The 17718-nt window shown below is 47.0% G+C and overlaps 1 protein-coding gene across 2 annotated transcripts in view; it reads left to right on the top strand.

Moving 5' to 3' along the window:
• cdin1 (CDAN1 interacting nuclease 1) overlaps nucleotides 1-16071 on the top strand; it is a 52985-nt gene extending 36914 nt beyond the window's left edge. For both annotated transcript variants that reach the window (XM_076017684.1, XM_076017685.1), the window contains exons 12-13: nucleotides 14815-15938; nucleotides 15996-16071. In XM_076017684.1, the coding sequence (XP_075873799.1) occupies nucleotides 14815-14962 (148 nt within the window). In that variant the 3' untranslated portion in view covers nucleotides 14963-15938; nucleotides 15996-16071. The remainder of the gene's footprint in view (nucleotides 1-14814; nucleotides 15939-15995) is intronic.
• Nucleotides 16072-17718: the final 1647 nt, after the last annotated feature.

Below are 17718 nucleotides of genomic sequence, written 5' to 3'. Positions count from 1 at the left end.
TAATTCACTTCACTGCGTCGATGCCAGAAATGCTGAAAGTGATCCAAGCCCATCTCGAGTCGCTGCTCACTGGCCTGGCATTCGTTTAAGAGCTTCGTCAGAAACCTCTTTTCCCCCATCTTTGTTCCGAGGCCGCCCTCTCCCTCTCTGGTTTGAGTTTCACGTCTCGCGGTGGTCTGATTGCCTGATAGCTTAAACATCTCTGCCTGCCATTTCTTAAGTCGGGAGTGTGTAATCAAAGACACATGAGGAGCCCGTATGTCCGAGCGCTGACCTTCTGATTTCACTCATCAATTCTCGGGGTTAATGTACAGGATCTATCAGGTCAACAGATTTGTCTTTTGAAGGCTTTGTCGTCTCAAGAAATGATTGGGAAAAATGAATTTGGCCAATGACCTTAAAACCTTGTGGTATTTGCATGCACTCAATATGAAAACCAACACTTTTTTTGCAAAAGTGTTTAAAGAGTGCCATAAACTCTGTCTGTTCGACACATTCGCTCAAGGAATCATCCGTATAATAATGTAAATTCCAGCTGGCCGCTATCAATGTGACGTTTTATCTGAGGCAGGAAGTTGAAGTCGGTGATACCATTCCTTTTTTGGGTCGCGCTGATATGAGATAAAAGAGGCATATTTCTCCAAGCAAGTGAAATATAAACTCAGCGCACACGACTTTTTTGGGCTTGGAGCCGTCTCTTTTGTACAGCTGCCACAGAAACGTCGGGGAAATCTATTTCTCATTTTGAGTGATATCTCTATCAGCTGGTGTGTTCGCACCATGAATCTTTGTCCCGCGTTAAACCCGCAATCTGTCTCTCCGATGACAGCTCTGTGTTTTAAATGGCCACTCTTGTATTTCGTAACGGGCGTCTGCGTGTCACGGAGGTTACGAGTGAAAGGGCAGAATAGAGCCGTCTGGCGAAAGGCCTCTGATAGAAAGTGCCACTTCAATTTGAGCACAGCTGCAGCTAAGCCTGCGCTGGCTCACTTGTCCGGTCCGACACGTCGCATTCTCTTCTCCGACAACTGGAGTGGATATGAAAACTATTAAGTTCAGGCTGAGTTTTTTTGGCCCAACAGCCGCCAATACTGCATCTCTGTCTTGTTTTGTTGGGGAATGCACTCTGACAAAGTCTGTCTCAGATGTTATTTACATTATGTTTCCTCGGATTTGCTCGCTCTTTGAAGTCTTTGAAAGAACTTAGCGGTAAAACAAAGTTATAGCCGCGCGTACACAACCCAAACGAAAATTATTACCTCATCATAGAAATATAAATCTAAGTACATCTGACTTAACTATTACTTTTCCGCTGAGGGGGTCATGGGACTACAGAGAACACGTCTCCTAATTTGGTGATGAGGGGGTTTAGCAGTTTGAGCAACTCTATCTGCTGAGTTGCTGACAGTATTTTGAAGCCCTCCCGAGTCCCCGCTTAAAGATGGAGCATGTGGTTAAAGCAAATACTACTGGATCATTGCGGTTTGAATTAGAAATGGGATGAAATTTCTGAATAATGATCTCAAATTATTTAGCTTCAGCCGCCCTCGCGAAACAAAAGACGCACTGAAGCCCCCCGACCCCTCCGTCTCCCGTTCGTTTTTCTTTTTCAAACTGAAGTGCCGGGTTCGTGGGAACTCCACTCCGAGGTTACCTGCGCCCCCGCGATGTGATGAGAAAAAAAGAGGATTATGACCGTAAGAATGTTTTTGCAGTTAGTTGAAATATTACTAACACTGTCAAATGTCATTTTGAATGAGAAAACGGAGCCGTTTTAATCAGGCTTTTAAAGGCAGGGCCTCTCTGGCTGTGGCTCCGCTGGAAAAGGGGTCAGCTAATTGCGACGTTTGATGTCATGTTTGGGGTCTCTCCGTTTTGATGTGACTGCCTGGAAGCGTTTCTGCTCTACGCTCCACTCTCTGTCTCGGGAGACGGACGGGCACGCTCAGCTAGCGCTGCCGCTCCCCGATCCGGCATTCTTCAATAAGTGCTCATTGCTTTTCAATCTGACAAGAGTAAAACTTTAGCCTCTTATTAATGACTTTGCAAATAAATAGCACGGGAGCCCGCCAGCGAATGATCCAAGTTGCAAAATATGAATCCCCGCTGGACCGGCGGTATGTGCAGAACCTTCCCACAATTTTAGAAGAGCTTAATCTCCCAAACACACGACTCCCAAATCCCTTTGGTTCTCGTAATTACTGTTTTAACAGCGGTGGAAAGGGGACTAGAGGGATATACATTGTAAATTATGTTTGACAAGGTGGGGTGCGCGGTTTTGTCGTGGCTTGTCCTTAGTTATTACTCACACTTCCTCCTGCCATAGATAAGGCCGTTGGTGAACATACCAAGGTGAGCAGTGGCGCAGGTCCCTTATCGCCGGCATTGATTTAAGGCCAGAGCTCAGTGACAGAGGTCATTGTGCAGTGAAGCCATCCATCATTCAGGTTTGATTTCTGCTCAGGCCTGTCTCCAGGTTGTCTGCGCGTGGGCGAGGCACAAAGCATAAAGGCCACGCGAGGGTGGGACTGGGAGGCGCAGTGGCTCGTTTGGGTGACGCTGACCACGTAATGAGTTGAGCGGAATCACCTACGAATGACTTGTGATGAGAGATCTGGGAAGTCCGACCACTAGGAAATCCATTGAATTGCCGCTGCGGTGTTTGATTAGATTAAAGCATTAAAGTGATATTTGTGGACTTGACCTAGTTTGAGAAAGAAATGCAAGTACTTATAATTTTCTTTTTTTCCCACCAGTAGGTGATTGCTTTCTGACTTCTCTTGGGTTTTTTTTTTTGCAGTTTAGTAATTCGCCGCGTGTCAGAGCCATTTTCACAGTATGTTGTTGGAGACGCTGACATTTTTTTTCCCCCTCCCCAATTTAAAATTGAAGGTAGTTTACAGCCTGTGGTAAATAACTCTGCTCATAAACACAGCCTTCTCCTGTTCTCAGGTGTGTTTTTTCTCCATTTTAGAAGATGGTATTTATTGCTGTTAATGTTGTTCAAGGCCTTTTCTGGCAGGATGTGTGTTTTTGAGGTTGGAATCCACTGTTTATCATGGATTCCTATTGAAATAATCATCCTTTAAAAAACCCCATGGTTTGCAGAACTGAGTTGATTACTGTTTTAACAAATTTATTGGCAGTTGTTCAAGATATTCCACATGTTTTTTTCCACCGTCTACGTTGAGTCATCAGGTTAAAGTTATTCCCCTCGTATTATAAGCTCAGCGGGAACAGCTACCTATTTGGTTGCCCTTCTCATTTTGGGGGATAACCTATAAGTAGCTAATTACATTTCAGTCTGTAATCAAACCCATGTCAGGTTGTCTGAGAACCTGGATTTGTGGGGTGTATTTTCAGTTAAATACAAGGAAAGTTTAAACATTTCATGGTTCTCTTCTTAAATTAAAGTTTTTTTCCTCCCCCAATCCCTTCTAAAATGTGTCATATCCCATTACACAAATGTGGATATGGTAAATTAGTGAGGCGAGTGCTTACGCTATGAATATGTTGACTTCTTTTTTCTTTTTTTTTCTTTTTTTTTTTCATCCCGCTGCAGAGAGTTTGCTTGCCGGCTGTAGTGGGGGGTGTCTTTAACTCTAAAAAGTTGTCTTAGACCCCATCCCCCTCGCAAGATGATGTGTTTTTGCAATTCAAATATTTGCTCATTCCCCTCTCCATTGCAAAGCTCCCTTTGAAGCGGGAGAGTTCTATCAGGACCAATGACAGCGTGAGCTTGCAGCGTGACAGCGCAAGAGGCAGTGCTGCACCATTTCTAACCGCATATTTAAATAGCACGGAAATCCAAAATCAAAAATGTATGCAAATGACGGCGTGTTTTGCACACTGATATTTTTATGATTGGTGCGTTTGCATATTCAGGTGCTGCTCGGTGCGTGCCCAGCTTTAGCTACATTAATCGGAATTATTTCATCCTTGATCTCCGTTATAACAAACATTTTTGGAAGCGGAATGCTAGCATTTGGCAGATTTATTTAGAGCCTTGATTAAAGTTTTTTATTGAACGTGGAAATATGCAAAAAAAAATAAATAAATACTGGCTGAAGGCTTCATCTGATAAAATGTGGTCAAGATAGTCCTCATATTTGCTTTTTGAATAATTTTTGTTTAACTATTTTAAATTTATCAGTGCAAGCAGGCTGTCTTTGTGTTGTGTGGAAAAGCCTCTTTTCGTCCCAAATGAGGATTATAAATAGATACTTTATTATAGGAATATTAGGAAATGGGTGCCTCTGAGGTGGGTGTTTTTAAAAATCTATGGAGGCCTATTTTTTGCACAGACTAGCATCTTGGCGTAAAGCCCCTCGGATTTGGGTCTGAGGCACCGTTTGCACTTCTTAAGGTAAAGAAAACACAGTATGAAATAATTAATTGAATTGTCATTTGTATGAGCTGCTCTGCTCTCTGCACCCTATAATTCCAACCGCTTCCCCCATCTTCCCCTTACCACAGGCCCCCCCTCCTTTTTCTTTTTTTTTTCTCAACAGCAATTAATCTCATTTTTAGTCCAATTTTCAGCCCTCTGCTGGAGTCGGAGCTAGTCCGCTGTTTTGTTCCTATTTGGCTTGGTTCCTTGCATAGTCATTAAGGGCCCAATTAATGTCACCCTTTAGCTGAAGAGTGCTCATTTTTATTGGGGAGCTGACAGTCACCACCATGAGTGCCGCAGTGTAATATGCATTAATTGCCCCGTAACACTGGTAATTACCAGTTCTTCAAGCCTCTCAGTAAACTGTCATGCCCAGACACGACTGCTTTGAAATAGATTACTCATTAGGGGAACCTGCCCTGTTTTCCAATGGGGGCTTGCCGGGGTTGGCATAAAAAAGAAAAAAGAAAAAAAAAATGTGGTGCATGAACAAACAGTTGCCAAAAGCAATTTCACATTACAACTTCCCAGTGACGGCTAGTCTCCGTCTCTAATTCTCCGACCCCCCACTCCCTCCCCTCCTCAGATGGCATTGCAGCCGTCACTTGAGGTAAAGATCCGAGTGCAGTTAGGTGTCCATCACAGATCTTCCTGAGCACTTGGTTTTTGTCTCTTTTGTCACAGCGGCACTTTGGGATTTTAGCCACTCAGCACATTTCCTTGATTTCAATTGAATACTCTCACCCTGCTTGTGTTTTGATCTATTTTTTCTTTTTATTTTGTGCAAACCCCCCCCATCCTCAATACCCCCAGACCGGCTTATAAATGCTGCATTGAGTGTCAGCAGTGTTTCTTAATGTGGGCTATTTCAAGGCCTCTGTACATAAGATCAAGGCGGTGCTGGCGTGAAGTTCTTGTTCAAATATTGATGCTAAGTCCGCCCGGGTCCCGTGTTTGCAAACTGTGGTATCTCGGTTTTAAACATCAGCAAGCATTTTTTTTTTTTTTTTTTCGTTTGCGGTTCCTGAAATGTGTCCTCCATGCCTGAAGAAAAGGATACTGATAGGAAACGCAAATAGATTTGTGCTTAGACGAACGGTTAGAGGACAAAAGCTGAGGGATGAAGTGTTGTTATTCTCCTTTGGCGTTGCGATAAGATATTACAAATGAGTGGCTAAATCAAACAATTCTTTAGCGATATCACATCTTTTGCATGGAAAGGTGTTTGCCTGTTTGGTCACGCTCGGAACAATATTTAGATTTGGTCAAGGGTTTGTCAAAGCTGCGGGCGGGCACCAGTCCTCTCCAGCTTTTCCACGTCCCTTTTCTTCTTCTCCTCCTCCTCCTTTCTTTTGTGTCCTTACCCATTTGCTTCCGTTAGAAAAAGACCAGGATGGGAGAAGCCTGGCCCCCGCATACACACACTCGCCGAGATAGCACGCGCACACGCGCAGAGCTTCCCTCTGAAGGTGCTACTTTTGTTTTATCTCCCTTATAGCACCTGCTCCAGGCAATCTGCTCCCGCTCGGCGCAAATGAATTTTGTCACGGCCTTTCAGATTCTCAGCCGGCGATGCGCTAATGAAAGGAGATGGTACAATTTGGACTTGACCAGGTAGCAGCCAGCAGTGCACAGCTGAGAGGCGAGCGCGAGGGGACGCACCCCGTCCGCGAGACAAAAGGCGAGCCGGAGCGTCCGCTGATATACCCATTACCCTCCTCGTTAATACCCCGCAGACTTGGCCCGCGCGCGCATTTATCTGTTTGTGTTGGTCGAGCACTTGTCGAATTGTTTATGACAGGCCTAATTGGGCTAATTGAAGACATTAAGATTACCTGTCAGCCGCGTGTGTCCGGTCCCCCCTCTCAGTCTGACGACTCCTGACAAGTGAGGGACCCCACAGCATCCGTCATGATGGAGCATTCCCAGACCTTAATAGGGACAACGGGGGCTGCTCTAATATGATGCGGACGGCCTCAGCCACGCGTATCGGCCTCCCCCGGCTTGTGTGTGTGTGTGTGTGTGTGTGTGTGTGTGTGTGTGTGTGTGTGTGTGTGTGTGTGTGTGTGTGTGTGTGTGTGTGTGTGTGTGTGTGTGTGTGTGTGTGTGTGACCGGGGGGACTCAGCCGGGCATGGCCAGCTAATGGAGTCCCCTCGGCGACGTGACAAAGCACAGAAGCAGTGTGTGGGGAGAAGTGAAAGGGGCTCTTCAAAAGTTCAGGGACTTGAGAGGGATGGTGCTCAGGGTGGGTTGGTGGCTGGGTGGGCCTCACAGGTTGAGTGACAAGTGTGGAGCGTCGATGGCGAGTCCGTGTTTTGGGGAGGCTCATCGGATTTTTGTTGCCCAAATTTTTCGTAATTCTACACAAACACAGATTTTTTTATTTATTTTTTTTTTTTGCGTTACCTCACTGGCATTTGGACGCCTTCAATTGCATATTGATTTTCTTTTCTCCTCTTTGCTGAAATTGTAAAGGTTAGGATATTCATGGGTGACACCTCCATGGTCTTATCTGTGATGGCTTAAGGAATGTGCCTCTGCATATCTATATCACTCATCCTCCGCTCCTTCCTCTCCCCCCCGGTGGGCATTGTGTCGGGGGGTTTGGGGGGCCTTGCGGTGTCATCGCTATGACGGATCAACGCTGTCAGCCCGGGAGATCCCTCTGTTTGTTTGCTCTCCTCCGAAAGGGGTTAAACTGTCAAGTTGACAACTCGCAAGACCCCTGGACTCCGCGTTGCCTCTCTCCGTCTCTCTGCTCTCTCTTGTCCTCCAACTCCGCTTCCCTTCCCTCCCCCCACCAAACCTCCAACCACCTTCATCCCCAAAAGAGTGAAAATCAATACCAGACTGCCCGAGGACCACTGTTTGGTGTGCGCCTGACCTCAAGATGTCCCGCACTCGGCTTCTTTCATTACGCGTAGGCCACTATTTAACTCCAGAACGTCCTGATCCCTCCCCTAATTGGTTTCGATAAGCCCCGAGAGTCCGTCCGTCTCACCCTGCTCTTCCCCTTTTTGCGCTTTGTTCGCCGGCAGACAGACACTCCAAACACATGTGGACATCAAGCTTTCCTGCCCCCTTTTTGAAGAGGCACGCTGGGCTGGAAGTAATAAAGAGACAAATCCCAACACGTGTGTCCCCGAAGCCCCTCAGCGATTCCCAAACTGGATTATTGTTTTGTTTGCTTAGCAAATTTTTTAAAACTACAATGAAATTAGATTTGCACCCTGGATCATCAGTGAAAACACCGGGGGGCGATATCCTGTGTTGCATGAGCTAATGGCTCACAGTGGCAGGCCGCCTTGTTGGCTTGTCCGGCCACAGATAGCGCAGCTGTTGCTACTCAAGCTTGTTTTGTTTGGCGTCTTCTAAAAAATAATAATAATCAAGATAATCAATTCGCGCAAGCACAGATAAGTCTTCCAACAATCTGAGCGCTTGGGGGTCTCATGTCTGCGTGTGTGAGTTTTCATGTACCACCCACATGTCCAGGTGCCGCCACCGCGCTTGCTGGCCCGTCCACCACTGACAAGCCCCAACGACATGTCGGCCTCCCTGCTCCGCTTCTCTCCCAAGAGCTAAAATTACCCTCAGGAATGTAAACAAAGTGCAGAGTAAGCACACAGCTTTCTATGGCCCTTCGCCCGCGTCTGTCTCCAAACTCGCCTGGCAAACTAGGACAGTTCCATTTTCATCTCAGAGGCCAAGGTTGATGCTGAGGATACCTCAGCCCCGGCTTTGGCCGCATTGCTGGCTCTTGGTTTTAAGCCGCGGCACAGAAATGCAGCGTGCCGCCTGTTGCCGCCTTGTCAAGAGACGAGAGGCGTTTTCTCGTTGGCCCCCCCCCAAAAAAAAGCTGGTAAACGAATATTTTTTCCCCTCCCCTCCCACTCTCTCCCCATATCTCATTTTCCCTTTTCATTGTAGCAGACAGATGGACATTCACACCAATTCATTAGGTGCGTGGGGTAGCTCTAAGCGGCGGAGTCTGGGTGAAGAAGTTCACTGGGCCGGGCGCTGACATGTTGATTTAGTGGTGGTAACACAACTGCACTTCCAAAGGTGCTGACTTGGACGAAAGCCAGACCTCGCTCTCTCCCAGGGAGACATTAGAGGCCACGCTCTAATTTTGGGGCAGGGTTCCACTAATGGATGCAGGGGCCATGAGGCCCTTCACAACAAACATTCACACCTGCCTTTCCATGCTTCATTCTGGATTTTTGCTCCAGGCTGAAGCTCGGGCAAGGTTCAGGGTATAAGAATTAAAACAAAATAAAAGAAACCTGTGACTGATTGCAGCAATTGTAAAACAGGCCAACGTACAGAAAGAAAAAGAAACGGCATCAAGTCCAACCACTGAGAGGAAGTGACTGTGTCAGACTCTGCTGTTGGTTGTGCTTTTTTTGGATGTTTATACCCTGTTTAAGTTTCAGTATCTTTAACAAGATATGGGAGACGAGCTGCCAACTATCACAGGAAACGTCCTATGACCTCACGCGTAAACATGATATCATCCATGTATACACACACTGGAGCGTTACGCCACTGGACACACCAGGTTTGCAGGCGCCCGGTCAGACTGACGCTGCCCTCACAGGGGCAGATAGGGTTACAGTGCAAACTGTTGTTGATTAGGGCCGTGCCTGTAGTGCTGGTGGTGGTGGGGGATCATCCTAAATTGAAAACACATTAGTCGCCGGGGTTAAGAGCCGGACTAGAGGCAGGGCTGCGTGGGGCGAGGAGCAAGCAGCGGCGCAGACACAAACTGGGCTTGTCCCTTTGACTGCGTCTCCCCTGGGACAGGTGGCAATTATCGGCCAGGGCTGCTGGGAGTTCACAATAACAGGTTAAAGGAACATGTATCCCCACGACGCTGCGGTCGTCTCCGTCTGGACGTGCTCCCCCTCCACCCCACGGCCCCCTGCCTGCTTGCTCGCCACAGCGGGGAGCTTCCTGTCTCCGAGCAGAACTCACAAACACGGGCTGATCTCGGGGCTGATCTCCAAATTGACCCGCGTTTTTGCGCTTTGAAGCCTCGCGAGCCTCGTCTGAAAATGGGGAAGGACTCTTACAGTAGCCGTCGCTCTTTATTAGTTATAGTCTTTTTCTTTTAACCCTCACATCACGTGCAATGAAGGTCATCTCAACCATGAGTGCTGTGCACGTTTGTAATATTCAAACATACGCACGCGCACACACACACAGACTCAGGCTGCACAATTATTGCCCGCCGCAGATTCCAGCAGGCAGACTTGCTCAGGAGACGCCATTTGCAGCCATTGCGGTGATAGAATTTAATAATATCAGCATCAAGTGTTAATGAATACCCACTCAGCGTGTCATAACTGAAGAGATTAAGCCATTTCCGTGATGTAGAGAGTCATTATGGAGAGCGGGGAGTCAATATCTGCGGAAAGATCAGGTGAGCCCTGACCATCTGAAAGTTAACCCTCGCTCCTCCGCACTGCAAGGCAACCCAGCGGAGGCGTCCTTGACTTTCTCACTCGTGTTTGCGGCGGCCACCTTTCACAAAGGCTCAGTTCTTCATTCAGACCCGAAATGTTTTGGCGTGGCCGTAGCTCCGGATCGTGTTTGCTCGCGGCCAACTCACCGAGTCAGAGCGCACCTTTCTTTGTTTTTTTGCCCCGCTCCTGACGTGGAGCGGAGTGTCAAAACGTGTCGGACCGTGACGCCACAGATCTGTCGGCTGGCTGGGCCACACGTCTCACACACACACACACACTCGTCCCTTAGATATATGTTGCTTATGTGGCAGGCGACATGCTCAGTTAAGGGGCTTAATGAGTTCCAAACTTTAAACGAGACCCGTGCCCCATCCGGCTGGAGCATGTTTGGGAGTCATGATGTTGCACAAACAGTTGCTAACTAGGACCAAATGCTACGGCAGGCTGGCGTGTTCTGTCCCGTGCAAAAGGGGTCAGACGCTTGTTGGCCACACACACCCCCTCGTGCCCAACCCCATTCCCATTCACCTAATCATGTTTTAGCCAAGTTATCAATCACTTGATTGATACGGGCTCAGCCAGATTGTGTGGGCCTGCGGGGAAGCTGATAAGATTTGGGTTCATATGAGTGGGATGATAAAGGGTGCTGAGGTGGCTCAGGTCAAAGAAAGTGATAATTTGTTAGCAGATAAAGGCCCTCATTGTACAGTGTTGGTGAGCCAGAGGGATGTTCAGAACTGGTAAAACATGATGTGTTTTAATATGAAAGTTGCATCGTTTTAAAAATTTAAGTAATTAGTAGTAATTAGCTATTAAAATTTATTAGTGTGAAATGGCATGAAGGCAGGTCTCAAGCAATATTGACAAACCACATTGACAAACCATTGATCAAACCACAGACCAACAACTAGAGCCACATTCTGGGCTTTTGTTATTATTATTATTCGTTGTACTACAACAAAGTCATCTCCTTCATATTAATGTAAATGTAGAGCAACAGCAACAGTGGCGCTCTCACACCGCTCTCATTTAACCCTTATGCTAGGCGTTCTGTAAAAAGGCTCATTGTGTGTTGTTAGCCGTGCTCTCGTTAATAATTTGTCTGCGGCAGCGCTCGTCCAGCCTAGTCTGGCTCGGCTCGGCTCGGCTCGGCTCGACTCGGCAAACATGCAGTTTGTTGAGAGGGCGAATGTTGTTGCTGTTCTTAGCTAAGCCGTCGTGGCAGAGAGGCAGACAGGGGTGTGTGTCTTAGGCTGAACTCCCCCCCCCCCCAAACAGGCTGACTTGCTGCACAGAGTTTCTGCAATAAAATATTAAACGGAGGATCGTCAGTGGCAGCTTTTATTACCGGAAAATAGAAACTTTCGGGTCACTGATCTCATCCCCACGGAAAAAAAAACTTGAATTTCTGACCCTGTGACGAAACACCTATAGGCGAGTCCTTATGGTATGGATTGCCCATAAAGAAACAAGCCATTTGTCAATAATCCACACTTTTTTTTTTCTCTCTCACTATGTAAATAGTTCTTGGGTCTTGGTCACAGACACTTTTATGCCTCCATCCCCCTCACCCCGATCACTCAATGCTCCCTGTCTTCTGAGCCAGTTCCATACCTGCGTTTTTTTTTTTTTTTTTTTTTTTTTCGAGGCAGAGAAAAGGCCGACTAAAGCTAATGTTTGGCAGTGCTTTACCTCCAGACTTGATGTATGGATGCCGAAGACAAAGAGGCCTTTGTGGCGAGACCTGAGAGACGCAGGGTTCACCCACAGGTAGAGGCTTACACTGTCTAAATCATCGCTGGGGCCATTTGTTTAAAACAGGCCCGCGCGCTGTGTAAAATGAAGTGACGGTGTTTTAGAGTCCAGCGTAAATTCATCGTGATTTTATTGATAATTCATCACGGCGTGTTTTGGCAGAGGCGCTCGGTCCCGGGGTTAAGCAAAGCTTTTTCTCGCCGAAAGTGACAGATCAAATTAGACTTGAAATTTTTGCCTCGATAGATATGTTCAACTTTTTTTTTTCTTTCTTTTCTTTGAGGGTGTTGGTCGCCGTCTGACCTTCAGAGACCTCAGATTTAAAGAAAAAAAAGGAGGTGGAGGCGAGGTCATGGATAAAATCAAGCGTGTGCATTTATCCTTCAACGTTAGCATGAGTTGCATTCTTTGCATTTAGTGTATGGCGCTTAACTCTGAGGCAAGGCTGCAATTAATGTCGCAGCCTACGTGCTGTTTGTGTGTGTGTGTGTGTGTTTTTGCCCGCTACAGACAGACACTAATAACGCTCCTTCTCCTCCCAGTCGAGCCTTTTTGTTCCTGAATGCTTTTTTTTTTTTTTGTTTTTCTTTACGCCGTGCTAAGCTACTTGGCACCTGCTTTAAACGCAGCCGCCACCCGCTCATTAACACCAGCGAAAGCGTGGCTGGCAGCCGCAGTCCGCGAGCGCGCTTGTCAAAAAAAAAAAAAAAAAACTCCCCGCCGCCGAAATTAGCTGCATTTCACAAACAATTTCACCAGCTCATTACGCACTTAGGTGTTTATTGGGAGATGGCTGACTCTTACTTTGGAGGCGCCGTGTGTAATAAGCACACACCGGGTTAAGATGAGCCGGCCCACATAATGAGCCGGCGCTCGCCTACAAATTCAGCCTGAACTTTCAGCACTTCCTCTTGCACTATAATAATGAAACCTCTTTAGAGAGACTTACTGCTGGATGTCGCAGGTGCTACAAAGTGTTTTTTTTTTCTTGCTTGTTTTTTTTCCCCCTGCTCAGGTATTTCCCCAAGACCCCCAGACTGTCCTGCCCGGCTCTTTCTGTCATTGTTTATATTCCCAGGCTCCAATTTTTTTTCTTTTTTTTTTTCTTTTTTTACCTCAAGGTCTCTCTGTATTAATTCTGAGTGGGATTCAAAGTCATTTATTTTCTTTACTGTAGGGAAAGGCCTTGGCGACACGGCTCCCCTGTGTTTATAATTTTGCTTGTTTCAATTTGTGCTCGGCCTCCTCTGACAGAGCCGGGACATGATGTATGGCACAGCGCTGCCTTATCTGTTGATATACAGTTTTAACCTTTTCAGAAGGTTGCCTCTCTCTCTCTCTCTCTCTCTCCCTGCTCTCGGCAGAAACCCCCCCCCCTCCGTCTGCCTTTTCCTCCCGTTTTTAGCCTCGTCCTCCTCCCCTCCCCCACCCCACCCCGCCGGCCAGAGTTACATGAAAATATCCACGGAGAGGAGCGAGTGGCGGAGCTGAAAAGACGAGCATTGCCCTCCCTTTTCCATAGTCATCTAACGTAAATGTTTAGGTTTTGTTTTCATAACATTTCCATATTAAGAGTTGGCGGCCATGTGCGGCGGGGGCCGGCTGTGGAGCGGCTGCAGGTTCGGGGGGCTCGGCCCCGCTCCGCTCGGCGCTGAGAGGCTGAGCTATGTGTGTGACACGGCGATGAACTTTCGCCGTGCATCTGCAGGCTTTCTGCAGGGCTGTTAGCTTTGGCCTGTTTGCTCGCAGATACAGCGGCATAAATCACGCTCTGTAAAATGTAGAATGTGGGGATGGGGCTCCGAAGCATGTACTGCTGTAAGGGCCTCTTGGAAGGGTTGGAGAGAGAGGTCGGGCGGGGGGGGTTGGCGGGGGGGGGTGCGCCACGTACTTCTTTTTTTTTTTTCTTTTTTTTGCACGTGTCTGTATCCTCACGGCAGCCGGGTGTAGAACATGCAAGCGCCTCAAGGCCGAGTCGGTACAGTGCGGCATGCATATAGCCCATATTCATAATTTATGTGGCTTAGACGTCTTGTTGAAGTTGTGTTGTCCGTGTTTTGTCTTCGCTCGTAAATTATCGTCCCACAAAAACGCTCATTAGGTCAGCGGAACAATAGTGGCACAGAATGTGCATTTTAACATAATACGCTGGCGAGGAAAAAAAAAATCTGAATTTTCTTTTTGTTTTTCAGGGTTTCGTGCACATTACCTTGGACCTGAACTCCTCTTCCTTCTTCTGTCTAGCTTCCTGTCTCTGGTCTCCCAGATGCCCTTAAAAGATTGTTGAGTGTCTGAGAGTGAAAAAAATAAAATAAAATACTGGTTGTGCAGGTGCGCAGCTCAACAGTGACGCGTCCTATTGCATGGGAGCTAATGTTCAAAGTATACTTTTGAGCTTCAGTGTGCGTAATAGATGGGCTGAAAAATGTTTTATTGCTTTTGTGAAGGGAGGAAGTTAGACTCTACATTCCCCAACAAAGAATTTCTACATTTGGATTTTTTTTTTTCCTCTTTGCTGGTTTGCTGTTGCAACAAACGTGAGAAAACAACATGAAAAACACCTCACGCATACATTGTGTACTCCGAAGCAGAGCTGCGCTCGCTCTGCACGTCATTATTTCTAGCTCCAAGGCAACGGCAGCCTTGAGCCACTGAGGCAAAGTTCCTCCAGCTTTTAAAGCGAGCGCGAACAGACGAAGCAGCTGGACGCAGTTGGAGCGGTCCACAAACCGCCAGCAGGCCCGCGCGTTCAGGTCTGGGCCTCAGCTCGGCTGAACTTTGCGTGCACCGCGGTCGGCGGCGCGCGCGCCAAAAAGGCTTCCGATGACAGGATGCCGAGGCCTCAGTGCGGAGCTTTGTTGTTTATCAGATTATTGTTATTTCGCCGCCATTGTGGAGTGATCAAGTGCGTATCGCCCTGTCACAGAGATCTTAATCTGCTTAACGGCTTTTATTGTTTGATTTGGACGCTGATCAAAGGGAAATACCTCGATGACCTTATCCATCATAAATCAGTCTCGGTAGCAATGTCCTATTTTTCTGTCTCCGTTCTCGCTTTTTCCTTCCACAGTCTTCCTCCAAACCTGTTATTTGCAGGTATTTTTTTTGTTTTTGTGAATTTTCTTCTGGCCTCTTTGGGGTAATGGGGGACGGGGCAGTGGTGTTCCAACAGAGAGCTGACTCTTCTTGCATGGCAGGTTCGGTCCGGGCCTTGTGATCTACTGGTACGGCTTCATCGGAGAGTTGGACTGCCAGAGGGACCGGGGCATCCTGCTCAAGGACCGCTTCCCGACAGACATCGTCACCCTGCAACCTGCCAGCCAGAAGGACCAAACGCCGCAATAAAAGGAGGAGTTGAGGATGGGGGGTGGGGGGGGGTAAGCGGGGACGAGACGTTCCACGCTTACCCCAAAAAGGGAGAGGAAAAAAAGGATGAATGAAAGGAAAGACGGCGCAAGATTACAGCACAGGAAGGGTAGGAAGAGGAGTGGATACCAAGATACGGAAGCAATCTGGCTTTCCTGCAGAGCGAGACTCCTGGCAAAAAATAAAACTTTTTTTTTTTTTTCTTGCCCTGAACTCAAACTGACCCTCTGTCTCTGTCTGCTCCCACCCCTCCGTCCCCTCTCCCTCCCTCCCCATCCTTCGCCGTGCTTAAAAATACACACCAGCAAAAAAAGACACACAGCCGTGTCCATACCAGAGAGAGGCCGACGCCAGTTCGGAGGCCTTTCCTCCTGCCACTAGACGGGCCACGTGCACGGTCCGGCCGGGGTCAGAGACCAGGGGGCCAATGTGGGACATTTGGACCTTTTCTTATCACTCTTCAAGTCCTGGCCTTTGTCACTTCCTCCCTCCTCTGCTCCATTTGCCTGATAAGAAAGGTGGAGCTGGCGGTGGGCCGGGGCGGGTGTGGGGCTCACACCTGCGTCACTCGCTGCCCTCCCGGTTGATCTCCGCCGGGGTAATCAGGATCAATCAAGATTGAAGTTGATCTCAGGGTGACCTTTTATTTAACCCTCCGCCTCCCTTCACACCCCACTGTACGATTGGTAAAGGACTGAGGTTTAATCAAGCGACAGCCTCAGACTCGGCAGGGATCTGTTTTAACCTCATTGCAGAGTCCTTTATTTTTTTTATTGTCTTCAGTCATGTGATGGATCTTCATCAATCCGCAAACCTAAAGTAGTTTGCAGTTTCGCAACAAGTATTTGGGTTTTTTTTCCTCCCCGCCTGGCTTGTGCACATGATGGTAAACAAGTTGATGACTTCCACCAGTCATGTGTTCCTTCTTTTATCTGTCCAGTGTCTTAATGTCAGTGTCTTCCTCTAATTTATGTTCCAGTGAAACATAAATTGCTTTGCTCTCAAAAACTAGAGGGTGGTGTTGAACCAGAAAACTCATGTTGTATCTGTTTTCAGTTTTTTTATATAATAAAATCCTGTATATTAAATTGTGTTTGTGAATATGTGATCCTTGTAAAATTGATTCCTTTGATTTCTTTTTTGTTTCATATCGTTGTGTAATTAGTGAATAGTCAGCAGTGATCTGTCACACATCGTAGCCACGCTGCTTCCCTTTCACAATATGTGCTGATGGAAGAAGCACTGTTATGTCCAGGCAGAGGGACATGAAAGGAAGATATTGTTGACCGTCAGGAGTTTCTGACGTTTCTGAAAACCAAAGGGCAAAGAGTAAGTCCGCCATCTCGCAAAGTACTAGGTCAACTTTGAATCATGTTGCACCCATCAACGCATTCCACCAATTAAATGAACTGCAGCTCAGAAAAGAACGTGCTTCGTGTACCTCAAACACAGAACACCAAAAAAAGAAATAAAACACAAAGTACGGCAATAAAAAAACAGATGATCTAATTTATTCATAATTTTGTATTGCAATCCACCATAACTGAGAATTGAAATAAATAAAATAAAAAAAAATTATAAAAGCAGACGACAGATGAAAGCCACATGGATGTATTTATTGAAAGATGTATTCCTTGTCTTCACGACGTCATTGTCACTGGCTCACGTCCCCTGTATGGAACAAAAATAACCGTTCATGTTTGTTCTGCACGGTTGCGGCCTCACTCGCACACTATGCGGGGGGGTTAAATACCACTAAAGTGTCGCTTGATTTGTTACCCTTAAACCTCTAACCTTCAGCCGGCTCCCATCCAGGCCTTGATCCCACCATGAGGAGGCCAGTGGGTCAGCGCGAGGTCGCCGGGCGGCCATGGCTTCCTCTGTCAGGCCCCCGTGCCTCCATGTGGTACAAAACAACTGTCCCCATGTGTCTAGTTAAACTCGGCCCTAATGCTTGGCCGTGGAATGCTTAGACATCAGTTTATGGCTCCGGTCGGACACAAAAAAACAGAGCCATTTTACTCCGAGAGGGGAAAAGTCTCTGAATAAGAACACAGAGGGGTGGGAAAATGAAAAACAGCAGATTCAGTTCCTCTCAAGTTTCTAGCCTTCCTGCCATTGTTTTCCAAGATGGCTGTCGCACAAAAGAGGAGCCGGGGTCAACTACTATAAATTAGGCTCTGTGCACAATGCAGACTAAATACAGCCCCTTTTTTTTAAGACAGACTTCAAAGGCCAGGGCTGACATAAGCGTCAGCTGGTGATATTTCCATGATGCGAGGGCAAATATAGGAAAAAATATTTAAAAAATGACTTACTTCATGTTTTTCCTGCTGGTGTCAGTTCTTTTTGGGTTCATTGTTCTTGCTTCAACAATGGGGCCTTCAAGTGCTCAGCAGATCCAGCCTGTTTTCAGAGGTTCTTTACTGGGCTAACAACATTTCCCTTTGTTTTTGTTTTTTTGAAAATTAATTCAATCAGTCATTTACATTTCATGTATTGTCTTTTCATCAAAGAGTATTTTTGATGAAGATGGCAACGCAAGGTGCTACAATTAAGCTTTATGCTTTCATAGTAGTCGCAGTAAACGATGAGCGAAGCAGCGTGATCACTTTTTTTTTTTTTTTGTTTAATTGACCGATGCAATAATGGTCAAGACTCCTAACGGAAGTCAGTGGCTCTCGTGTGTCAGATTAGCCCGCTGCACTGCACTGCGTGCGCTCTGTCTGGCCCGG

The sequence above is a fragment of the Nelusetta ayraudi genome, unplaced genomic scaffold, assembly GCF_046127955.1.
Source record: "Nelusetta ayraudi isolate G7.1 ecotype Tasmania unplaced genomic scaffold, CSIRO-AGI_Nayr_v1 ptg000007l, whole genome shotgun sequence".
NCBI classification, from domain to species: Eukaryota; Metazoa; Chordata; class Actinopteri; order Tetraodontiformes; family Monacanthidae; genus Nelusetta; species Nelusetta ayraudi.
This window is presented reverse-complemented; position numbering and strand designations above follow the sequence as displayed.